Here is a 26,369-nt window from a genome sequence, read left to right as displayed (position 1 = left end):
GGGCGCCTGCAGTGGATCCCAAGAAGGGGCCGGCACCCACCCTCCTTGGCCCGCCATCACACTGACCTTGAAAAAGTGGGTGTTGGAGAAGTAAATACAGATGAGCCGCAGCTCCCTGGGGCGGGTCTTGCAGGCGTCCCAGGTCAGCTCGGCAGGGAACTGCATGGCATGCTGACCCCGGGCATGCTGACCTCCAGCCTGCGGAGAGTCACAAACAGGCTGTCTGGCAACCAGGACCTGTAGACCTGACCCCAACACCTTCACTGCCTCCCACTCCCCGTGAAACCTTCCTTGGGGTTTCCACCCACAGAACCTTCTCCCCCAGGCTGCATCTCCTCCCAGACTTCCCAAGATCCCAAGCCTTCCGTCCATGCTGTTCCTGAGTTTTGGATGTTTACCTGACCCACTGGACCCCTGAAGATGGAGCTACCTCAGCACCCGGCCCCAGCCCCAGCCCCAGCCCCTGCCAGGGATCCAGCTGATCACCCCAGGGTCCTAAAAGGAGCCAGGGTTCCTGGCCTCTCCCACAGTGCCTCCCCCAGGGGGCAGCCTCCAGCCAAAGCAAGAAGAAGACTCTGCCCTGGAGGCGCCATAAAGCACCTCCCTTTCCACAGTTCACACAGCGAGTATCAGCCCCATTTTACAAAGGAGGCAACTCACTGCCAGTTAGGGCAGAACCTGGACTGTGGGGTGTGGGGAGGACAGTGGAGCCTAGAGAAAGTCCAGATCTTAAACGCCTGGAGGACTTCTAGGGCAGGGCAGCTGGCCACACCCCAAAACCCGCAGCCTCTGACCTGGGGCACCCGCTTCAGAGTGGCACTGGTCAGCGAGAGGCCAGAGAAGTCGCAGCTCAGCTTGAAGGCCAGAGACTGGATGGTGGGTGTCTGCAAGGTCAAGTTGTAGCCTGGGAAGCTGGTGTTCAGTAGCATCTGCTCCAGATGGTAGAGTTGACTGCAGCCCAGAGAGATGGCCAGGAAGGCCAGAGCCCGGAGTGGGGTAAGGGTGAGAGGGGGCTGTAAACAGCCTGGGAGGGCAGGGCCTCCCCACCCACACTTCTGTCACTCCCACCTCCAGACCACTGCACACACAGCATCCTTGGCACACTGTTACCTCCCTACCCCATCTATCCCCTCCTCTTGATTAACTCCTGTTCAGGTCCCAGTTTTTTGTCACCTCCTCCAGGAAGCCTTCCCTGACTGCTCCCTCACAGCTTCCCAGTAGCCACTCTTAGCCCTGACCAGTCTTCAGCATTGGCCGCTCACCTAGAGCTGCTCAGACTTTGGGTCACAGACCCTGGAGAGCCCAGCCAGAATCTTAGAGCCCCTTCCCAGGAAAATGCACGGAGACCCACAGTTCTGCACTTAGTGTCATGACATCTATGATTAAGGGCCCCCATTCCTCGATGATAAACTTCATGAGGGCAGTGACATGCCCACCCTGCATCCCCAGAGCCTAGTGTCAGGCATGCAGTAGGTGCTCAATAAAAGTGCTGAAAAAATGCACTGTTAAGAGTCTACATTAGACTAACCCTGACCCACTGATTCAAGGTGCAGGCTTGGGGTGGGAGGCATAGCTAACTCTAAACAGGAGAGGGACACGTCCAACTCACCGAGAGGAAAAAAACGAGCTCCGACCCCTGGACACCTGCATATTCTCCATGTAGCTCAGGAGTTCTTTCCATGTCTCTGTGGGGACACAACTCCCCCTCAGCTTGTGTCTCAACTGCCCTCTGGCCCCACAACCTCTGGGCTTTCCATCTCACCCTGAGAGTCTAGTTCACAAGCAGCTCCTGCTGCCCCCAGGAAGCCTAAGTGGCCCTTTTCAATCTCCCATGGTTTGACGCCTCCCCCTTTTGCATCACAGTCCCAGGACTGGGCTAGGGCTGCCCCCAGTTCAGCAGAGCTCCCTTACCTGCTGTTGCATTCTGCAAAGTGAGAAGGCACAGGCACAGGAAAAGGGCACCACAGTGATCCATGCCCTGTGCAGAGTCTCCTCCAAGAACTGGCTCTGGCCCTGGAAAAGGTGCATGCCATCACCATGATGATAAAAGAGCAACCTCTAACTTCTAGGTGTCTGGCATGTCCCAAGAGTAGGACATGCAGCATCTTATTTGACTCACCACTCCTGCATTTCACAGATGAGGAAGCTGAGGATGAAGGGCAAAGGGTCTTGCTTTACTTAAACCTGCCTAAAGCCAGGTCTCTAAGACTCCAGAATCCTTGACCACCAAGTAATGGCTGCCATTAGCAGCTCTGCCTGATACGCTCCCTCTCCCAGAAAGCAGTCTTTCTGGGGGCTTTCCCAGGATCCCAGCCTCTACCCAGGGGGAAGGTGTTTGGGAGAAAGCAACATGTAAACCCCATCCAGCCCTGCCATTAACTCATCATGCGGCTTTGGGTAGGATCTGTCTCTCTCTCTGCCCTCATTTTCCTCCATTTTAAAATGAACTAATAAACTTCTGCTTCAATAGAGCAAATTTATGTCTGCCCCTTAAAGCCCCACTAAAATGAGAGGGAATGAATAAAATAGGCACAAAGCCACAGAACAATGGGGAAGAAAAGAGGCATGAAAAACAGTACAATGGGCAAGAAAAGAGGCACAAAGCCTCTCAGGAAGCTGCTGGAGGATGTGCTCCAACAAAACGAGAGAGTAAATCATGAAAGAAGACACAGGATACAGGAAATCCTGTACCCTACCATGGGAGAGGTAAAGCTACTCCCTAGAAAACAGGCACAAAGACAGAACAATGGGAAAGAAAACAACTGCAGAGATGGGAGATGTCAGCTAAATTTTGGAGACTACAAGTAGGTGGCACCTGGTGAGACATTTAGCAGACCAAAAAAAGTTGAACCCAAGTGACTGCAGTGGGGAGAGGTGTGGTGTTGGCGGGAGACAAGGAGAAGCTTCACAACCTTGGAAGCACTTGAGAACTGGAGGCATCAGGAACCTCTGAAGTGGGGATGAAGGAAGAGGCTAAAAACAGAGATTGTTGGCCAGGCACGGGGGCTCATGCCTGTGATCCCAACTCTTTGGGAGGCCAAGGCAGGAGGATTGCTTGAGACCAGGAGTTCCAGACCAGCCTGGGACACATGGCAAAACCCTGATTCTAAAAAAAAAAGTACAATACAAAAATTAGCTGGGTATGGTGGCCTGCGCTTGTGTCCCCAGCTACTCAGGTGGGTGAGGTGGATCCTGCCCAGGAGATGGAGGCTGCAGTGAGTCAAAAATCATACCACTGCACTCCAGCCTGGGCAACAGAATAAGACCTTGTCTCAAAAAAATAAAAAATAAAAATAAAAACAGAGTTCGTTGGTTGTGAGTCTTTAAAATGCCCAACTCAGTCCCCAGATCTCCCCTGCCACCTCGAGTATTCAGGAGTTTCCTCACTATCCTACCATCCCCAATCCTGCTCCACACAAAGTTTACACACAAAGTCTCCACACAAAGTTGGAGAGAGGATGCACCATAATCAGAACAGAAGGGGGAATTAAGCAATATCCCCTCCCCACATCCTCCCCCACTCAGATTCCAGAAGACTGCAGCAACCAGGGTTATGCCCCAAGGCAAGAGAAAAGTCTCTGAGGAGCTAACCATTCCAATAATAGTATCCTACAGTTACTTCTATTTTTGTGTTCCTCAATGTCATGGCCAAGACCTAACTTACAGTGAAATTTCACCAGTCACCAAGCTCTGCCAAGCAGTTAGGTTTTTAGTGCTCCTCTCTTGAATGGTCAACCAAGGATTACTGAGAATTTCAAAACACACACCCTTTCTTGAGAAGCTGCTGGAGGATGTGCTCCAACAAAATGAGAGAGTATATCATGAAAGAAGACACAGCGTACAGGAAACCCTGTATCCTACCATGGAAGAGGTAAAGCTACTCCCCAGAAAATGTGTGAAGGGAAGGCCCGGGTTGATGCTGAACAGCAGGACTAGGGCATTTCCCATCCGGAGGGAGCAGGAGAAAAGAATGCCCTGGGAGGGAGCTCTTCAAGAAAAAAATAAGGAAGAGGAAAAGGAGAGTAGATAGACTATCGAATAGGTTAGAACATCTAGAAAAATTGTTTTTTGAGATGTCTTATGGAAGTTTATAAATGCAAAAATAAAAAGAAGCATTTAATTTCAAGAAAACCAAGTTGTACAAGAAAATGAAATGCTGCTACACGACTTAATATGGAATGTAATGCATATAGTCATAATAGAAACATTGAACAGGAGATTTTTTTAATTGTGTAAAAACCATATTAAGATGATTTTGATTTCCACCTAGAAAGTAGAGAGTCAGATGGGAGTATTGTTCCCATGATAACAATGGGAAAGCCAAATAATATACAAAATCTTTTTTTTTTTTTTAGCCTACTGGAGAGCTGGGGTCACAGGCCACCAAGCGAACTGGTTTCTGGAGGTAACCAGAACACATTATCTTTGATAGATGAAACACATGATCTGTTTCATGTTTGACAGAGCATGGAGGAACAGGTAGTTGCCGCAAAAGTAGATAAGGAGAAAATGACTAATATCTTAATGAAATCTTAATGGCTGAGCATTAGCTAGAGTGGCAGTTTACTGGGAGCCCCAGACACAAGGGTAACCTGTACCCCCAATTTCTTCCTACAGTCCTCCACTGGATGCTCATGAGAATGATGTGGAGTGGGACAGGGCCTGAGAGAGGCCCCATGGTAACATAGCCATGCAGGATGTGCCAAGGGTTGAGGGTGGAGCAGGAGTACCTGGAGAAGCCCATCTGTGCTCTGGGCCCTGCATGAGTGCAAGGTGGTAATTGGCTGCTGCTGAGAGATAAACACCTGCACCCTGGCTTTGCTTTGATTTAAGATGCCCATCCCACAGGTCCCTGACCTGCTATAAAGCAAATGTTGACTGCTGCTGCTGGAGGAGTAGAAGACCCTCCCACCACAAAGCTGCAGTGACACTAAGCAAAAGCCATCAGTGCTGGGTGCCTTGGCTCATGCCTGTAATCCCAACACTTTGGGTGGCCGAGATAGGCGAATTGCTTGAGCCTAGGGGTTCGAGACCAGCCTGGGCAACATGGCAAAACTCTGTCTCTAAAACAAAAAACAAAAAAAACAACAACAACAACAAAAAAAATTAGCCAGATGTGGTGGTGCACACCTGTAGTCCCAGCTACTCAGGAGGCTGAAGTGTGAGGATCACCTGAGCCTGGGAAGTTGGAGGCTGCAGTGAGCCGTGATAGCACCGCTGTACTCCATCCTGGGCAACAGAGTGAGACCCTGTCTCAAAAGAAAACCAAAAAAAAAAAAAAAAAAGCCACTGGACACTGGCAAGGAAGAGGCAACCCATTAGTGTCCAGGATTTTGCACTGATATAAAACAGAGGACTGCTGCTACTACTGGGAAAAGAACAGGAATCTCACTCCTACTCAAGATCCTCCAACCAATAAGGCAGAGTTTGGTTCCCATGGGGGTGAAGGGGAAGAAGTCTGCCTGCACTCTAGTACCTGCACTGAATAAGAAGCAGAGGTTGTCAAAAACTGGAGGAGAAACATGAACACTAAGAAAGCCCCACTCCTGGGGCTCAAGACTGTCTAAGGCTGAAGCTAGAGCAGGAGAATCAAGAATTCACTGCCTCCACCACAAGCTTTGCACCAAGCAAAAGTAACAGCAGTCTACCGCTGGAGAAGGGACCAGAACACGAAGAGAGATTTCCTCTGTGTTGCATGCATGCAATGCTGAGCACGGAGTGGGGACACTGGGAAAATTCCTGTGGGACTCAAGTCCTCATGCTGAACACAATGTAGGGACAGTCCACCACTGGAGAAATTTGGAGCCTGTAGTATGCAGAAGGTAACTATAGCAACAACAAAACCTAAATCCAGCTGGGCACTGTGGCTCATGCCTATAATCCCAGCACTTTGGGAGGCCAAGGCAGGAGGATCATTTGAGCCCAAGAGTTCAAGATCAGCCTGGGCAACATAGTGAGACTCCATCTCTAAATAAACAGATAAATAAATAAAACTTAAACCTAAATCAACTACAGATTATATTGACTTGAGGCCTATACTACAGCCATGACATAAGAAATATTCCAATTTCTAGGCATAAATATCATTTACTTTACTACTGTTCCATTACACACAATGCCTGGTAGTTAGTCAAAGATTTTAAGACATACAGAACCAGATCTTAGAGATGGCCAAAATGTTGGAACTATCATATAGAGACAAGATAGCTCTGGTAAATATGTTAAAGGGTGTAGTGGAAAAGGTAAACTTCTAAGAACAGACAGGAAATTTCAGCAGAACAATGGAAACTATTAAGGCTAGTCAAGTAGAAATGTTAGAAATAAAAAACTCGATATCAGTGATGAAGAATTCCTTCAATGTGTTTATTAGCAAACTGGACACAGCAAAGTAAAGAATCCTTGAACTTGATGATAGTGTAATATAAATTATCCAAATTGAAATATAAAGAGTAAGAAGAGTGAAAATAAAAATTAACAGATTACCCAAGAACTGTGCAAATGGTCTGTATATATGTAACTGGAATCCTAGCTAAAGGAGAGAGAACAGAGAAGAATAAATAGAAACAGAAAGAAAAGAAAATTGAAAATTTAAAAATGGGCAATTTTTTTCCAAAATTAATAAAAGACAACAAACCACAGATCCAAGAAGCTCTGCAAAACCCGATGGAATAAATGCAAAGAAAAACACATCTAGATACATCCTAGTCAAACTGCTGCAGAACCGAAGATAAAATCTTGAAGTCAGCCAGAAGAAAAGAGCCATTATACACAGAAGATAAAAGATACCAACTACAAGAGACTTCTTATCAGAAACTATCAAAACCAGAAGATAATGCAGCCATATCTTTCAATAAAAATCTGTCATCCTAAAACTCCATGCCCAGTGAAAATATCTTTCAAAAACGAAGACAAGGTCGGGTGCAGTGGCTCACACCTTTAATCCCAGCACTTTGGGAGGCTGAGGTGGGTGGATCGCTTGAGCCCAGGGGTTCGAAACCAGCCTGGCCAACATGGCGAAAACCCGTCTCTAGAAAATATACAAAACTTAGTCAGGCATGGTGGCATGCACCTGTAGTCCCAGCTATTCAGGAGGCTAAGGCTGGAGGATCACTTGAGTCCAGGAGGTCAAGACTGCAGTGAGCCATGATCATGCCATTGCACTCCAGCCTGGGTGACAGAGCAAGATCCTGTCTCAAAAAAAAAAAAAAAAAAAAGAAGAAGAAGAAGGCAAAATAAGAACTTCTTCAGATGAGCAAGGAGTTTGAGAATTCATTGCCAGCAGATTGTCACTAAAATAAATATTGAAGAAAATTCTTAGGGCAGAAGAAAAATTATGCCAGTTGGAAATTTGGACTTAAACAAAGAAATGAAGAGTATTGAAACTGGCAAAAATGTGTCAAATATAAAATAAATTACCTTGGTTTTAATATCTGTTTAATGTAAAAACAGTAACAATGCATTGTCGGGATCATAGTGTATGTAGAAGTAGAAGTGTACCACAAAAATAGCACAACAGGCAGGAGAGAGGAAATGGAAGTATTTGGTTGTGAGGTTCTTAAACTATATTTTAAGTATTGTAATGTTATTTGAAGGTAAATTGTGGAAAGTTAAATATGTGTATTTAAATCCTACAATGCCATCACAAAAAAAGAGAAAATTATAAGATACAGCTAGTAAGGCAATAGTAGAGATAAAATAATATTATGAAAACCGCTCAATCCAAAATAAGACAGGACAAGAAGAAAAAGAAACAAAGAACAGATGGAATATAGAGAAAACAAATAGCAAGACGGTAGATATAAACCCAATCATATAAATAATTACATTAAGCATAGTCCAAATGCTCCAATTAAAAGGCAAAAATTGTCTGACTGGATTATAAAAGCAAAACCTAACTACATACTGTCTTCAAGAAACACGTATCAAATATAAAGACACCAATAAATTACATGTAAAATGATGGAAAAAAGATATACCAATCATAAGTGTATTAGTATAGTTTCACACTGCTATAAAGAGCCATCAGAGACCGAGTAATTTATAAAGAAAAGAGGTTTGAGTCACGGTTCCACAGGCATGGCTGGGGAGACCTTAGGAAACTTACAATCATGGCAGGAGGCGAAGGGGAAGCAAGCATGTCTTCACATGGCAGCAGGGGAGACAGAGAGAGAAGGGGGAAGTGCTACACACTTTTAAACCATCAGATCTTGTGAGAACTCAGTCACTATCAGGAGAACAGCAAGGGGGAAATCTGTCCCCATGACCCAATCACCTCCCACCAGGTCCCTCCCCAACATTGAAAAATTACAGTTCAACATGAGATTTGCATGGGGACCCAGAGCCAAACTATATCAATAAGTAAGAGGGAATAGCTATATTAATATCTGAAAAAGTAAACTTCAGGATAAGGAATTTTACCAGGGATAAAGATTATATAATGCTAAAGACTAATTCGTCAAGAAAATGTAACAATCTTTAATGTGTGTGCACCTAATAACAGAGCTTTGAAAAATAAAGCAAAAATTGATAACACTAAAAGGAGAAATTGACAAACCAACACTTATAGTTGCAAAATGCAATATTTCTCTCTGAGTAATTGCTAGAAGTAGACAAAAATTGATATAGAAGATATATCAGTCCATTCTCACGCTGCTATGAAGAAATACCCAAGACTGGGTATATAATCATGGAGGAAGGCACCTCTTCAAAGGGTGGCAGGAGAGAGAATGGCTAGCAGGTGAAAAACCAGGTGCTTATAAAACCATCAGATCTCATGAGAACTCACTCACTATCAAGAGAGCAGCACGGGGGAAACTGCCCCCATGACCCAATCACTTCCCATCAGTGCCTCCCATGACACATGGAGATTATGGGAACTACAATTCAAGATGAGATTTTGGTGGGGATGCAGCCAAACCATATCAGAAGACATGAACAACACTATTAACTATCTTCTTTATATTTATAGAACACTCTCCTAATTACAACAAAATACATATTCTTTTCAATTACAACAGGAAACATTCACAAAGATAGACCATATTCTGGGCCATAAAATAAATCTCAATAAATGTAAAAGGATTAAAAGCACACAAAGTAAGTTCTGTAACCACCAGGAACTTAAACCAGAATTAAAAAACATAAAGATGCCTCAAAAAACCCTCTAAATATTTAGAAATTAAATAATACACTATTAAGTAACCCATGAGTCAGAGACAAAATCACAAGAGAAATTATAAAATATATTCAACTGAATAAAAATGAAAACACAACATAATATTTGTGGGATGCAACTAAAGCAGTGCTTAGAGAAAAATTTATAGCATTAAATGCTTACATTAGGAAAGATGAAGGATTTCAAGTCAGTGATGTATGCTTCCACCTTAATAAATATAAAAAGAAGAGCAAATTAAGCATAAAATAAGCAGAAGGAAAAATAATAAAGATAAAATTATGGCCGGGCGTGGTGGCTCACGCCTGTAATCCCAGCACTTTGGGAGGCCAAGGTGGGCAGATCACAAAGTCAGGAGATTGAGACCATCCTGGCTAACACAGTGAAACCCTGTCTCTACTAAAAATACAAAAAATTAGCCAGGCATGGTGGCGAGTGCCTGTAGTCCCAGCTACTCAGGAGGCAGGAGAATGGTGTGAACCTGGGAGGCAGAGCTTGCAGTGAGCCGAGATCACACCACTGCACTCCAACCTGGGCAACAGAGCAAGACTCCGTCTCAAAAAAAAAAAAAAAAAAAAAAAGATAAAATTATAAATCAATAAAATAGAAAATGGAGTAGAGAAAAATTAATGAAACCAAAAGCTGGTTACTTGAAAAGCTCAATAATATTGATAAGTCTCTAGCCAGAATGATAAAGGGGAAAAAAGGACAAGGTACAATGACCAGTTATCAGCAATAAAAGAGGGGCTATCACTACAGAACCTGCAGATATTAAAAAATAGGAGAATAATATTAACAATTTATGGCAATAAATTACATAACTTAGGTGAAATGAAAAAAATTCCTTGAAATACACAAACTACAAACGCTTACTCAAGAAAAAACAGAAAATAGGAATAGTCCTTCATTGATTAAAGAAATTGAATTTATAATTTAAAAATCTTCCCACAAAGAAACACTAGGCCCAGATGGCCTCACTGGTTAATTCTTCCAAACATTTTAAAAAGTTATAATATCAATTCTACAGAAACTCTTACAAAAAAATGAAGACAAAATAAGTAATGATAACAATCCTAAATGTATTCCTTTAGAAAATAAAAGGGAAAATGCTTCAAATTCATTTTAGGAGGCTAATATTACTGTAGTACCAAAACTAGCCACAGACATTACAAGGTAACTACAGACCAACACCCCTCATGAATATAGATCCAATCCCAATTAAAATCACTGCGGGATATTTTTTAGAAAATGACAAGCTGACTGTAAAATTTATATGTAAAAACAAAGGATCTTGAATTGACAAAACAATTTTGATAAAGAAGAATGAAGTTGGAGGAGTCACACTACCTGATTTCAAGGCTTACTATAAAGCTACAATAATCAAGACAGTGTGTTACTGGCATAAGGACAGATACAGAGATGAATAGAACAGAATAGAGAGTCCAAAAATTTGTTCATATATTGATTTTTGTTGATTAATTTTTGACAAAGATGCAAAGATAATTCATAGAGAAAGGATAATTGATTCAACAATTAGTGATGGAACAATTGGATATCTCATGCCAAAAAAAAAAAAAGCCATCTTGAATCCATATCTTGAAGCACAAACAAAATTTAACTCAGAATGGATCACAGGTGCAAATAACAAGACTAAAACTGTACAGGTATACCTGGCTTTATTGCATTTTGCAAATCTTGTGGGGTTTTTTACAAATTGAAGATTGCAGCAATCCTGCATCAAGGAAGTCTATCTGCACCATTTTTCCAATAGTACATGTTCACTTAATGGCTGGGTCCTGTTTTGGTAATTCTCATAATATTTCAAACTTTTTCATTATTATTATACCTGCTGTGGTGATCTGTGAACAGAGATCTTTGATGTTACTATTGTAATTGTTTTGGAGTACCACAAACTGCGCCCATATAAGACGGCAAACTTAACCAATAAATGATGTGTTTTGACTGCTCCACCAATTAGCTGTTCCCCTGTCTCCCTCCCTCTTCTTGGGCCTCCCTATTCTCTAGGACACAACAATATCGAAATTAGGACAATGAATAACTCTACAATTGTCTCTTAAATGTTCAAGTAGAAGAAAGAGTCACACATCTCTCATTTTAAATCAAAAGCTAGAAATTTTAAGCTCAGTGAGGAAGACACGTCAAAACCCAGATAAGCCAAAAGCGAGGCATCTTGCACCGAACAGTTCACAAAGTTATGAATGCAAAGGAAAAGCTCTTAAAGAAAATTTAAAGTGCTACTCCAGTGAACACATGAAGCAAAACAACCTTATTGCTGATATGGAGAAAGCTTCAGTGATCTGGATAGAAGATCAAACCAGCCCCCCGGCCAACATTCCCTTAAGCCAAAGCCTAGTTTAGAGCAAGGCCCTAACTCTTCAATTCTATGAAGGCCAAGGTGGGTGAGGAAGCTGAAAAAACGTGGAAGCTAGCAGAGGTTGGTTCATGAGGTTTAAGGAAAAAAGTCATCTCCATGACATAGCAGTACAAAGTAAAACAGCAAGTGCTGATGGAGAAGCAAGTTATCCACAAGAACTAGCTGACATCATGCATGAGGGTGGCTACATTAAACAACAGAATTTCAGTGTAGATGAAAGAGCCTCATATTGGAAGCAGATGCCATCTAAGAGTTTCATAGCCAGAGAGAAGAAATCAATGCCTGGTTTCAAAGCTTCAAAGGACAGGCTAACTCACTGGTTAGCAGGTAATGCAGCTGGTGACTTTCAATGGAAGCCAATACTCATTTAACATCCTGAAAATCCTAGGTCTCTTAACAGTTGTGCTAAATCTATTCTGCCTGTGCTCTACAAATGGAATAACAAAGCCTGGATGATAGCAATCTATTTATAGCATAGTTTCCTGAATATTTTAAACCCACTGTTAAGACCTACCACTCAAAAAAAAAAAAAAGGATTTATTTCAAAATATTTCTGCTCATTGACAATGTACCTAGTCACCCAAGAGCTCTGACGGAGATGCACAAGGAGATTAATGTTGTTCTCATGCTGCTAACACAACTTTTATTCTGCAGCCCATGGATCAAGGAGTCATTTCGACCTTCAAGTCTTATTATTTAGGAAACAAATTTCATAAGGCTATAGCTGTCATAGATAGTGATTTCTCTGATGGATCAGGGCAAAATAAATTGAAAATCTGGAAAAGATTCACCCTTCTAGATGCTGCAAGAACATTTGTGATTCATGGGAAGAAGTCAAAATATCAACATTAACAGGAGTTTGGAAGAGGTTGATTCCATGCTTCATGGATGACTTTGAGGGGCTCAAAACTTCAGTGGGGAAAGTAATTACAGATGTGATGAGAATAGCAAGAGAACTAGAATTAGAAGTGGATCCTGAAGATGTGACTGAATTGCTGCAGTCTCATGATCAAACTTGAATGGATGAGGAGTCGCTTCTCATAGATTAACAAAGAGTGGTTTTTTGAAATGGACTCTACTCCTGGTGAAGATATGGTGAACACTGTGGAAATGACAACAAACGATTTAGAATATTAAAGAAATGTAGTGGATAAAGCCCCTGCAGGGTTTGAGATGACTCCAATTTTGAATGAAGCTCTACCGTGAGTAAAATACTATCAAACAGCATCACATGCTACAGAAAAACATCTTATGAAAGGAAGAGTCAATTGATGTGGCAAACTTCACTGCTGTCTTAAGAAACAGCCAGCCACCCCAACCTTCAACCACCACCACCTTGATCAGAATCAAGGCAAGACCTTCCACCAGCAAAAAAGCGTGGGATTCTTAGAAGGCTCAGATAGATTGCTAGTACTTTTTAGCAATAAAGTGTCCTTTAATTAAGGTATGTACATTTTTAGACACAATGCTTTTGCACACTAAATAGACTACAGTATAATGTAAATATAACTTTTTTCATGTGTGAGGCAGTCTTGCTGTGTCACCCAGGCTGGAATGCAGTGACGCGATCTCAGCTCACTGCAACCTCCACCTCCACCTCACGGGTTCAAGCGATTCTCCTGCCTCAGCCTCCTGAGTAGATGGGATTACAGGTACACACCACCATGCTTGGCTGATTTTTGTATTTTTATTAGAGATGGGGTTTCACCATGTTGGCCAGGATGGTCTCGATCTCCTGACCTCATGATCCGCCCGCCTCGGCCTCCCAAAGTGCTGGGATTACAGACATGAGCCACCGTGCCTGGCCGTAAGCATAACTTTTATATGCACTGGAAAACCAAACAATTTGTGTGACTCACTTTATTACCACATTTGCTTTACTGTGGTGGTCTAAAACCAAACCCACAATATCTCCAAGATATGCCTATAAAACTCCTTGGAAAAAACAAAAAAGAAAATCCTTCTGACTTAGGTTATGCAAAGATTTCTTAGAAACAGCACCAAAAACATGATCCATGGCAACAACAACAACAACAAAAAACTGATAAGTTGAATTTCACCAAAATTAAAACTTCTGCTTTTTGAAAGTCACGGTTAGGAAAACGAGAAGATAAGCCACAGACTGGGAGAAAATATTTACAAACACATATCTGATGTTTTTAAAAAATTGTATCTGGACTATATAAAGAACTCTTACACAACTAATAAGAGGACAAACAACCCAATAAATATAGGAAAAGCTTTGAACAATCACTATACCAATGAAGATGTATAGATGGGCCGGGCCCGGTGGCTCATGCCTGTAATCCCAGCACTTTGGGAGGCCGAGGCGGGTGGGTCACCTAAGGTCAGGAGTTCGAAACCAGCCTGGCCAACATGGTGAAACCCCTGTCTCTACTGAAAATACAACAATTAGCCAGGTGTGGTAGCATGTGCCTGTAATCCTAGCTACTCAGGAGTCTAAGGCAGGAGAATTGCTTCAACCCAAGAGGAGGAGGCTGCAGTGAGCTGAGATCATGCCACTGCATTTCAGCCTGGGTGACACAGCTGGAACTACATGTTAAAAAAAAAAAGTATAGATGCAAATAAGCACATGAAAAACACTCAATATCATTAGTCATTAGAGAAATGCATATAAAAACCACAATGAGATATCACTACACACCTTCTAGAATGACTAGGATTAAAATGGTAATACAAAGTATTATGAGGATATAGAACAGCTGGAAGCCTCATTCATTTCTGGAGGGAACGTAACATGGAAGTGGAATCTGGAAAAGTCAAAACTATTGGATCAGAGAACAAATCAGTAGTTGCCAGGGAGCAGGGAAAAGATATTAACTACAAAAGGGCCTGAGACAACTTTTCAGGGGACAGCAATGTTCTATATTTTGATTGGGATATACATGTATACATGACTGTACACATCTGTCAAAATGCACCAAATTCCTCTCCAAAAGGGCGAATGTTATTGTATGTATACCTCTATATACAAGACTTTAGAAATCCAATCAAAAAACACAGTAAGAGGATGAAGAAGAGGAAACAGTCCGGGAGGGAAGGCAAGAGAACTGACGATCCTCCTCTTAGAAGAAAGACAGTCAACAAAAACTCGCAAGGCTTCAAAGAGCGAGAGCCGCAAAACTCAAAATACGTGTTTGATGGTGGTAACAGAGGAAAGTAGTCAAGAACATGAGTTCTCATTTTTCCACCACTGGATCTGCAAAGATCTGAAATATAATAGCACCCAGTGGGTCTGTAGGGACAGGCACATTCCTGCACTCTCTGTCTAAGATCTGAGCCTCATCTGCAAGGGGACGGCTTAGCAACACATTCGAACTTTACATTCTGAATATCCTTTGAGCCAGGAAACTCATTCTTATGAATTTATCCTACGGAAAGAATAGGGCAAGCCAGGATTATACACATACAAGAATATTTAGAATAGTATTGTTAATAAAGAAAAGTTGAAAGCTATGTGAATGACTATCAATAGACGAATAAATAAATTACACTCCAATGCCATTCTGGAAAACAGTTCGACAGTTTCTTATAAAACTAAACATGTACCTATCATATGACCCAATAATTGCACTCTTGGGCTTTTATCCCAGGGAAATGAAACCTCGTGTTCACACAAAAACCTGTATATGAACAGTCATAGCAGCTTTATTCACGATAGCCTCAAAGTGGGTGAAAATGGTTAAATGGTGATACCTTTACACTCTGAAATACAATTCTCAGCAGTTAAAAAAATGAATTTCTAAAAAAAAGCTACTGACACACACAACTTGGATGGATCTTAAAGGAATTATCATGAGCCAAAAAAAAAAAAAAAGCCAATCTCAAAATGTTGCATGCTGTGTGATTCAATTTATGTAACAGTCTTGAAATGACGAAATGATAAAGATGGAGAACAGATTAGTGGTTGCAAAGGGTTAGGGAGGGGGAGTGTGTTTCTTTAAAGGTCTCGCACAAGGGATCCTTGTGGCGATGGAACAGTTCTGTGTCTTGATCGTGGTGTTGTTTACAGGAATCTTTTATTTTATCATGTCATAAAATTGCAAGGAAAATCATTTGGCAGTTTCTTAGAAAGTTAAAATATACTTACCAAAGAACCGGCATACATAAATGAGTGAGTATAATATGGAATGAAGTCTGTGAACTATACCAAAGACAATTTCCTGGCTTTGATATTATACTATAGGCATGCAACATGTTACTACTGGAGAATAAGTGAAGGGTATACAAAACGTTCTGTACTATTTTTTGCAACCTTGTGTGCATTTATAATTTTCTCAAAATTAAAAGTTAAAATATGCAACAGATTGTCATTTCACATTAAGAATTATGTGTATCCTTTAAAAAAAAAAAAAAAAAAAGATGTGTATAGCCGGGCACCATGGTTTGCACCTGTAATCCCAAACTAAGGCAGGAGAATCGCTTGAGGCCAGGAGTTCAAGACCAGCCTAGGCAACATAGCTAGACCCTTTCTCTAAAAAATATTTTTAGGCCAGGCGTGGTGGCTTGTACCTGTAATCCCAGCACACTGGGAGGCCTAGGTGGGCAAATCACTTGAGATCAGGAGTTCAAGACCAGCCTAGGCAACATGGAAAAACCCCATCTCTACTAAAAATATAAAAATTAGCCAGGCGTGTTGGCACACGTCTAATCTTAGCTACTCAGGAGGCTGAGGCAAGAGGATTGCTTGAGTCCAGGAGTTCAATGCTTCAGTGAGCTATGATGGCACCTCTGCACTCCAGCCAGGATGACAGAGTGAGACTCTTCTCCAAAAAAAAAAACAAAAACAAAAAACAGGCTGGGCGCAGTGGCTTACGCCTGTCATCCCAGCACTCTGGGAGGCCAAGGCCGGCACGGATCACAAGGTCAGGAGATTGAGACCATCCTGGTCAACATGACGAAACCCCGTCTCTACTAAAAATACAAAAAAATTAGCTGAGTTTGGTGGCGGGCGCCTGTAATCCCAGCTACTCAGGAGGCTGAGGCAAGAGAATCGCTTGAACCCAGTAGGCGGAGGTTGCAGTGAGCCAAGATTGCACCACTGCACTCCAGCCTGGCGACACAGCGAGACTCCGTCTCAAAAAAAACAAAAACAAAAACAAACAAAAAACAAAGCCATGTAAAAGAAGAGCACAGCATATCACTGAGTGGAAAGGACAGGTTGAAAATAACACACATAATCTCATTTATGAAAAATTATGTTTGTATGCATGCTGAAGTATATTGGGAGCTCTAGAAGGATGGCCACCAAAATGTTAATAATGCTTTTTTGAGGGCAGAGGTTTTTTCAAAACTTCTTTTTATATTTTCTGTATTGTTTAAATTTTCTACAACAAACATATTACCTTCATGACAACAACAAAAAAACCAAATATTTTAATAGGATTTTTAAATGCTCCAAATGACTATCAATATGGAAGAAATAATAGTGGCATATTGCTCATGAAAGACAGAAAGCACATTGCAAGACAACCTAATCCCATTCTTGCAAAAAAAAAATCATATATTTTATTACATGCAAAATCTGGACAGGCCAGGTGCAGTGGCTCACACCTGTAATCCCAGCAGTTTGGGAGGCCAAGGCAGGAGGATCACTTGAGCCCAGGAGATGGAGACCACCCTGGGCAACACAGCAAGACCCCCATCTCTACAAAATATTAGCTGAGCATGGTGGCACACACCTGTAGCCCCAGCTACTCGGGAGGCTGAGGTGGGAGGATCGCTTGAGCCCGAGAGGTTGAGGCTGCAGTGAGCTATGATTGTGCCACTGTACTCCAGCCTGGGTGACAGATCAAAACCCTGTCTCAAAAACAAAAAACAGAAACCAAATAAGAAAACATTGGAGTGGGGAAGGTTTTTCTAGCTATGACTCAAAATCCAGAAGCTAAAAGAGAAAATACAGATACATTTTATTACATAAAAATTATTTAAAAAGACACTTCTACCTGGCCAAAAGAAGGCCATATGTAATGTTAACAGACAAATGACAAATTAGGAAAAATATTTGCATATAATAGTTTTATATATGTATAATAGACAAGAGCTGATTTTCCTATTATGTAAAAGTTTCTAGAAATTGATAAGGAAAAGTCTAACCCAATATAAAAATGGGCAAATGGCAGGGCATGGTAGCTCACACCTGTAATCTCAGCGCTTTGGTAGGCCCAGGCAGGAGGATCATTTGAGCTCAGGAATTCGAGACCAGCCTGAGCAACATAGCAAGATCTTGTGTCTACTAAAAATCAGAAACATTAGCTGAGCATGGTGCCATGCACCCAGTAGTTTCAGCTGCTTGGGAGGCTGAGGTGAGAGGATCACGTGAGCCCAGGAGTTTGAGGCTGCAGTGAGCTATGATGGTGCCACTGCACTCCAGCTTGTGTGACAGAATGAGACCCTGTATCAAAAATAAATAAATAGAGCCAGGCATGGTGGCTCACACCTGTAATCCCAGCACTTTGGGAGGCCGAGGCAGGAGGCTCACCTGAGGTCAGGAGTTCAAGACCAGCCTGGCCAACATGGTGAAACTCTGTCTATACTAAAAATACAAAAATTAGCCGGGCGCAGTGGAGCGTGCCTGTAATCCCAGCTACCCGGGAGGCTGAGCCAGGAGAATCGTTTGAACCCAGGAGGCAGAGGTTGCAGTGAGCAGAGATCACATCACTGCACTCCAGCCTGGGTGACAGAGCAAGACTCCGTCTCAAAAAATAAAAATAAATAAATGGTGAACTCGCACATGTGAGAAATAATATAAGCACAGCTACATTGTTTGTTAGAGCAAATAACTAGAACCAGCACAAATATCTATGAACAGGGGACTAATTAAATAAACTGTAACTTATTCCTACAACATTAGAATATGCAGATGAAAAAGTGGAAGCTCTCCTCTTATTGACATGGAAAGCTCTCCAAGATGTATTTTCAAGTGAAAATGCAAAATGCAGAATAGTATGTAGAGTATGCAACTTATTGTATCAACTGGGGCACTTTTGTATCAACTGGCACATCCAAGCCCAGCTATTGTAGAGACGTGGTTTCAGCATGTTGCCCAGGCTGGTCTCCAACACCTGGGCTCAAGCGATCCTCCCGCCTCAGCCTCTCAAAGAGCTGGGATCACAGGAGGAAGCCATCAAGCCCAGTCTCCACTCCAGTGTCATGAAGGAATTTGCCTGTTTCTTCCAGTACTTTTATAGATTCATTTTTCAAATTGAAATCTCCAATCCATTTGCATTGTCACTGGGATGTACTGGGAGATATAAATCCAATTTCATTTTTTCTCCAAGTGGTCACCCATTTTTCTTAACATGAATTTTTTAAATATATATATTTATTTTTAATATGAAATAGAGACTCTGGAGTCACAGACAACTGGGTTCTTATTTATTTGGTTATTTGGTTATTTATTTGGCTGTGTTATTTACTTACTCTCTCAGAACCTCAGAGAAAAGACAAGGGACAAGATTTGGGGGAGCAAGGTCCAGTGGCTCATGCCTTAATCCCAGCACTTTGGGAGGCTAAAGCAGGAGGGTCACTTGAGCCCAGGAGTTTGAGACCAGCCAGAGTAACATAGGGAGACCCCATCTCTACAAAATTAAACATTAAAAAACCTAACCCAGCATGGTGGCATGAGCCTGTGGTCCCAGCTACTCGGGAGGCTGAGATGGGAGGATTACTTGAGCCTGGGAGCCGTGATTGTGACACTGCACTCCGGCCTGGGTGACAGAGTGAGACTGTCTCAAAAACAAAACAAACAAACAAACAAAAAAAACCAAAAAGATATGGGGAGGCAAAATAAGCTACTGAAGGAAATCATTCAGGAGAGATAACTCAGGCCCAGTAGTGGAGGACCTGACAGCACAGAAAGGATCTTGGGCCAACTTGTCCACCCCTTCACTATACTGTTGGTGAAACTGAGGCCCAGATAGATAGATGGATTTGACCTGCAGGGTGTAAGACCAGGCTCTTACCCACACTGGTTCCAGGCAGGCACTGAGGGAAGAAGAGCCTGACCCTATCACACAACTGAAGAAATTGAGGCCAAAGCAGAAGTGATACCTCCCCCAGGCACTCCAGATAGAAGCTGTGGTTTCCACCCCCTTTCCCAGGAGCAAACCACGGTCTTCACTTCTGCTTGCAACCCCCAAATTCCCCTCCACATCCCTTCAGAGAGGTCACCATGCACCATCCCCCCACGCGCTGAGCCATTTCATTTTCCACCCTGCAATCCATTATTTGTGGCCTTCTAGGAAACAGCAATCCCTTACCTGACTTCCAGGATGGTTCCAGTTGATGGTGGGGAAACCGAATACTGCGTAAGAGGAGTCTGCTTGAGGTTCTACAGCAGGCCAGTGGGCAAGCTGGGACTCAAACCCAGGCCTCCAGGGTCCAGGGCGCTACCCCCTGCACACTGCAGCCTCCCAAAGATGCTTGGGCAGCTGAGTTGCTGTGTAGACAAGTAAGACTCTATTTAGGCCAATAGAGAAATGAGGAGCTGTGGAGCACAGGACAGAGCCTTTGGAAGATGAGAATTTGATAACCAGTTCCAATATTCAGTGCCTAGGCTGTGTGACACTGGGCAAGGCACCTGACCTCTCTGTGTCTCAGGTTTTCTCATCTGTAAAATGAGGCCAAGGAAATCTATTTCCCAGAAAGAGAAATTCAAACAACAATCTCCCTGATCCTCTCCTGGGAATCAGGCCCCGAGCCAGGCCCAGGGCTCTGATCAAAGTCCTTGGCCAGGAATACATCTGAGCACAAGGCTTGGGAATCCCTGCCTTCCTCCCTGCAGCTGACCATGCACCCCTGAAGCCCACCTCTCCCCAGCAGCACGAGGGCCTAGTGAGCCAGCCATTCTCCGCACACAGCCCCACCTGCCCCTGCCAACCAGTCTAGAGCCCCTGCTCCTGGCCCGGGTGAGGAATCAATCAACCTGTGGTCTCTGCAAAAAAGCCCTAAGAGGCCAGGCACGGTGGCTCACGCCTGTAATCCCAGCACTTTGGGAGGCCAAGGCAGGTGGATCACCTGAGATCAGGAGTTCGAGACCAGCCTGACCAACGTGGTGAAACCCCGCCTCTACTAAAATTACGAAAATTAGCCAGGCGTGCCTGTAATCCCAGCTACTCAGGAGGCTAAGGCAGGAGAATCGCTTGAAACTGGGAGGTGGAGGTTGCAGTGAGCTGAGATCGCACCACTGCACTCCAGCCTGGGCAACAAAGCAAGACTCCATCTCAAAAAAAAAAAAGAAAAAGAAAAAGCCCTAAGAAACGCTATAGTAACCCTATTTCACAGGTTGGGAAAGAGAGGCCACCCTGGAGCCCAACAGGAAGTCTGTGACCAAGCCAGCAGCAGGGCCATTTCCCCGAGACATGCTGTCCCCAGGATCCAATCCAGGTCACTCTGAAAGGAGCTGCACCTGTTCCAGACTGCCAAGCACAAACTGTGTGCCAGGTCCTCTACTGAGCCCCTGACAGCCATCCAAGGTGCAGGTTCCCAGACTCACCCCATTTTACAGATGAGAAACTGAGGTCCAGAAAAGAAACCTCTCTTCACTTGTCCCAGACCTTGTGGGGAAGCTAAGATTCGAGACTCATGCGTAACCACTTCTTAATTTAAATTGCCCCTCCTTCCAAAAGCATAGATCTCTACATTCCCCCAGATGTGGAGCTGCCAACCAGAAAGGGAAGGAGGGTGGGTCCCCAGCTTGCTCACCAGGATGTCACCAGGCCTGTGCCCACCTGGACATGGGTATGCCCAGTGCCCACTGAGGGGCCTGTGGATAAGGACAGAGAACTGGGCAGGGGAGAGTGGGGAGAGGCCCGGAGGAGGCTGACCTGAGAAGCTGCCGTCTCAGCTGCTGTCTTGTTGCTTCTGCAGGAAGAAGGGGAAGTCAGGAGGCATCTGTGGGTGGCCTCTCCCTTCACGCCACACCTGCACCCCCACTGCATTTCTCTCTGCTCCCTTCGCCCCAAGCCCAGGCACCACACTCTCACTTCACTTCTTCTTTCACCAGCAGCAGCCTCTTTGCTTCCTTCGAGCTGGTGGTCGTGCCCTGCTCACCCTTTGAGGGTATCACCCCGTAGAGTCTGCAGCCACTTCCTGGGGTGGCTGCTCCTCTGTGGAGGTGCTCAAGGACATGGTAACATGGCCTTATGCAGTGCTCAAGACCCACCTGAGCTCTGCATCCTTGGGCAAGATATGTTGCCCCTCTGGGTCTCAGTTTTCCCATCTATAGAAAAGGGAAAATGATCCCTGCCTGACCTGACAATTGATGGCATATTGGTGATGGCAAAGACCTCAGGCAGGAGCTGGGTCAGACTGCCTGGGTTCAAGTACCAAGCCCACCACTTACTGGGTGGGTGACTTGGGGCAGGCCACCCGTGCTCTCTGAGCCTGTTTGCCCTCTGTAAAATGGAGATAACGACAGTACCACCTTGCAGGGCAGTGTGGGGCTTACAAAAGGTAAGGCTGGCAAAGTCACTGGAAGTGCTCTATGAAGCCATCATATTTCACAGATGAGGGACCTGAAGCCCAGAGAGGACCAGGGCCTGGCCCAGAGTTGCCAAGTGGCAGAGCATGGTGGAGAGGGGCCTTCCTGGCCACAGAGCCCAGAAAACGTGGAGCTGGAAAGCTGGCCAGCTTCTCCTTGAGCCAGGCATCTGGATAGGCCTGTCCTGCATCAGCCATAGCCTCTGAAGAGCTCTAAGAGAAAGCAAAGAGGTGTGTGTGGGGGATAGAGAGAGAGTGTTGGTAATGGGGAGACGGTGCTCTCTCTTGCCTGGGCCTCATCCAGACTCCTGGGAAAACTGACTCAGGAATGTGCTCTTCCAGCCCTGGGGGAAAGATGGGGAGGCAGCAAAAGGGAGAAACCAGACAGGTCCTAACACAGTCTCCCTCCTCTCTGCCTCACTGGGGCCCTTCCTGCATCAGCCCAAGCACAGCTCTCAGGAAGTACAAATGGCCTCTGCTGAAGCAGGAGGGAGCTGCTCCTTGGAGGGCAGCCAGATCCCCACCCCAGCTGCACGGTGAAGGCTTTGCAGGGACACCGGTGCACCTGTGTCCTGACTCCTGGGCTACACTCCCTCTGGGTGACTTGGGCAAGCCTTGGCCCTTCTTTGCACTTCGGTTTTCTTTGATCAGGATCCAGACCTTGACCTCCAGGCTCTTCCTTTCCGAGGTCACCCAGCTACCTCTAGGATTGCCATGCCAACCTCCTCCTTCCTCATGCTGAATGTGAGCCCAAGTGGCTATTCTTAGGGCTCAGGAGGAGTCCCTGCCTACCCCACAGCCCCTCTATTTTCCAGCCTGGGTCTGTACCAGCCTCACTGTGCCTTGCTTCAGTTGGGGGCTAAGTTAGTGCCTGTTACTTAGCCCTGCACTCCTGATCCTGAAACTCACTACCAAGATACTCTCCTGCTCAAACGCCAGTGGTGAGGCTGGGTGCAGTGACTCAGGCCTGTAATCCCAGCACTTTGGGAGGTGGAGGCAGGCGGATTACTTAAGGCTAGGAGTTTGAGACCAGCCTAGGCAACATGGCAAAACCCCGTCTCTACTAAAAATACAAAAATCAGCCAGGTGTGGTGGCATACGCTTGTAATTCTAGGTACTCCAGAGACTGAGGCACAAGAATTGCTTAAACCTGGGAGGTGGAGGTTGCAGTGAGCCGAGATCGCACCACTGCATTCCAGCTTGGGCAACAGAGTGAGACTCCACCTCAAAAACAAAACAAACAAACAAACAAAAAACCAGTGGTGGCTCCCCATTGCCTTCACAGTCTAACCCTGTCCAACTTCCACTGCCACCCAGTCTGATCGTGCTTGCCATATTAATACCCACCTCCCTGCTCGGTCCCAGCTGTGGTCCCACACATGTACCTGGGAAGCCCTCCAGCTCCTCTCCACCCATCACGGCTCCACTGGATCCTGCCTCCTCCAGGAAGGCTTCTCTGCCTCCTGCTCCTCTACAAAACACTCTGGATGCTTGAGCAGTGGGAAGCCTGCCAGTCTCCTCTCAGGCCCCCAGGCAGGGAGGAGGCCACATACCATCCCAGTAAAGTGTCTCCCCATATGGGGGCTACTTACTGTGGTGAGTAGCCTGCAAGAAACTGTAGGTGGGACCCCGACAGGACTTTAGATAAACTGAGTCACAATGCAAAAAAAGTCATTTACACATCTTTTTCAATCTTGGTTGTGTACAGCAAAAGCCTCAGCTTAGAGCTAAACTGTTTCTTTTGTTTTTTGTTTGTTTGTTTGAGACAGAGCCTCACTCTGTCACCAGGCTGGAGTGCAGTGATGCAATCTCGGCTCACTGCTACCTCTGCCTCCCGGGTTCAGGCTATTCTCCTGCCTCAGCCTCCCAAGTAGCTGGGACTACAGGTGCACGCCACCACGCCCAGCTAATTTTTGTATTTTTAGTAGAGATGGGGTTTCACCATGTTGGCCAGGATGGTCTCGATCTCTTGACAAGTCAAGTGATCCACTCGCCTTTGCCTCCCAAAGTGCTGGGATTACAGGCATGAGCCACCGTGCCCCGCCGAGGGCTAAACTGTTTTAACCCCTCTCTAACACAGACTATGTCCCTTATTTTTCCCCATTTTTCAATCTTTTATTAGACTTCAAAACAGGACGTCTGACTTTTAAATGTTTTATTGTGGTAAGATACACACACACACACACACACACACACACACACATATGTAACAAAAGCTACCATTTTAAGCATTTTTAAGTGTAGATTCAGGCCAGATGGGGTGACTCACGCCTATAATCCCAACACTTTGGACAAAGCCCTAGTGGTAGGACTACTTGAGCCCAGGAGTTCGAGACCAGCCTGGGAAACATAGCGGACCCTGTCTCTACAAAAAAAAAAAAAATTAGTTGGTCATGGTAATGTGCCCCTGTAGATCCACCTACTCAGGAGGCTGAGGTGGGAGGACCGCTTGAGCCCAGGAGGTCGAGGCTGCAGAGAGCTGTGTTCGAACCATTGCACTCCAGCCTGGGTGACAGAGTGAGACCCTGTCTCAAAAAAAAAAAAAAAGGTACAGTGCAATGGCATTATGTACCTTCACACTGTCATGCAAACATCACCACATCCCATGTCCAAAACATTTTTCATATTCTCAAACTGAAACTCCATACCCATGAAACAGAACTTCCCGTTCTGTACTCCCCCAAGCCCTTGGCAATCACCGTTCTATTTTCTGCCTCTCGAATTTGACCACTCTAAGTACCTCATCTTAGTAGAATCACACAGTCTTTGTCCTTGCGTGACTGGCTCATTTCACTTAGCATGACGTCTTCAAGTTTCCTCCGTGTTTTAGTGTGTCAGACTCTCATTCCTTTTAAAGGTTGAATCACATTCCACTATGTGTATAATACATATTATATTTTGTTCGTCCATCTGTTGATGGACACTTGAGTTACTTCCACCTTTCAGCTATTTTGAATAATGCTACAATGAACATGGGTGTAGAAATGATGCCCCTTCTTAACAAAGAGAATGTTTCTAGCTAGACTTTACTAACATTGTTTCACTTGCATACTATTTATTTTTATGATTTTTTTCTATTTGTGGCAAGTTATACAAATTTTCTATTTACTTAGCTATATGAAATAGCCTTTAAGATACATGTAGATCCTACAAAGTGAAATGATTTAAAGAAAAATGCTAGGTAAATAAGGGCATGATTGTCATGTGTTAGTGGCAAAAAGTGGTGGCAGTAACACAGGAAAAGAGAACTGTTGAAGTGTGGGAAATATTGACACATGCCTCAAAAACCTGACTGTCCTGAGCTGAGTGGGACAGGCTGCCAGAGAGAAACCCTGCCGAGACCACTGGGGAGGCTGACCTCCAGATTAGCCTTGCATTCAGAGAGGCGCCTGGGGGTGTCGTTCTAGAAAGAGAACTACAGTAAAATTGAAACAGTCAGATCTGGGATCTGACATCTCATAGGGTGACCCCGGGCCAGTTACTCAAGACGATCCTCTGGCCTCTGCCACTCAAGTTAGCTGGGGCTACAGGTGCGTACCACCACACCTGTCTAAACTTTTTATCTTTTGGTAGAGACAGAGTGTCCTTATGTTCCCACGCTGGTCTTGAACTCCTGGCCTCAGGCAATCCTCCCACTTTGGCTTCCCAAAGCACTGGGATTACAAGTGTGAGCCGCCGTGCCCAGTCCAGTCATTTCTGATCTTCACTTTTCTCATTATGAGAGGGTGGTAATAACACCCAGCCCCTAGGTAACTAAGATAACATCATGCGAGCTGCTAAAACCTGTGGCCAGCACCTACTTTGGTTCTACGATCGGGTGGGTCACGTCACCCCACCCTAGCCCCTGCAAAAGACATCCTCAGGACAATATTTATTGCTTCTCCCCAAGGAGAGAAGGCCTGATAGTGATGAGATTATAGCTGGAGTTCAGGTGCACCATCAACTCAGTCTCCACCACCTTCCCCAGCCCCATTTCCACCTCCAAAAACTCTGGGCAAGACCTCTGGGCTCTTGATCCAAGGCTGTTACTGGCTGTAGGACCTTGTGCAAGTCTGAGCCAAGAGCCTCTCTGAGCCTTCATCTCCTCAGCTGTAAAATGTGGATGCCCTTGTCCTCTGAGTACTCAAACCCCACATACATCCCCTATCTATCTCTGGCTGGTGAACAGACGCTGTCAACATTCAGCCACGCATAACAAACACAAAGCAAATGAATCGACAAGTGAAACTGCCAGTCTTGCAAAGTATGGGATTTCATGAAGTTGGTGGAAGCAAAGCAGGAGAAATGGAACAGCCGCTG

The 26,369-nt window shown here is 44.5% G+C and overlaps 1 protein-coding gene across 4 annotated transcripts in view; it reads right to left on the bottom strand.

Moving 5' to 3' along the window:
- Window positions 1-21,534, bottom strand: part of ADGRG5 (adhesion G protein-coupled receptor G5) — a 34,495-nt gene extending 12,961 nt beyond the window's left edge. For 2 of the 4 annotated variants that reach the window (XM_054455029.2, XM_054455030.2), the window contains exons 1-6: window positions 21,416-21,534; window positions 19,850-20,028; window positions 1,912-2,013; window positions 1,610-1,685; window positions 795-951; window positions 67-198 (exon numbers count right to left, since the gene is read on the bottom strand). In XM_054455029.2, coding sequence (XP_054311004.1) covers window positions 67-198; window positions 795-951; window positions 1,610-1,685; window positions 1,912-1,975 — 429 coding nt within the window. In that variant the 5' untranslated portion in view covers window positions 1,976-2,013; window positions 19,850-20,028; window positions 21,416-21,534. The other 2 variants (XM_063654308.1, XM_063654307.1) reach the window with 2 other exon arrangements.
- Between the last annotated feature and the right edge of the window lie 4,835 nt (window positions 21,535-26,369).

The sequence above is a fragment of the Pongo pygmaeus genome, chromosome 18 (genome assembly GCF_028885625.2).
Source record: "Pongo pygmaeus isolate AG05252 chromosome 18, NHGRI_mPonPyg2-v2.0_pri, whole genome shotgun sequence".
Classification (NCBI taxonomy): domain Eukaryota; kingdom Metazoa; phylum Chordata; class Mammalia; order Primates; family Hominidae; genus Pongo; species Pongo pygmaeus.
The sequence above is the reverse complement of the archived record's forward strand: the minus strand, read 5'-3'. Positions and strand labels throughout refer to the sequence as shown.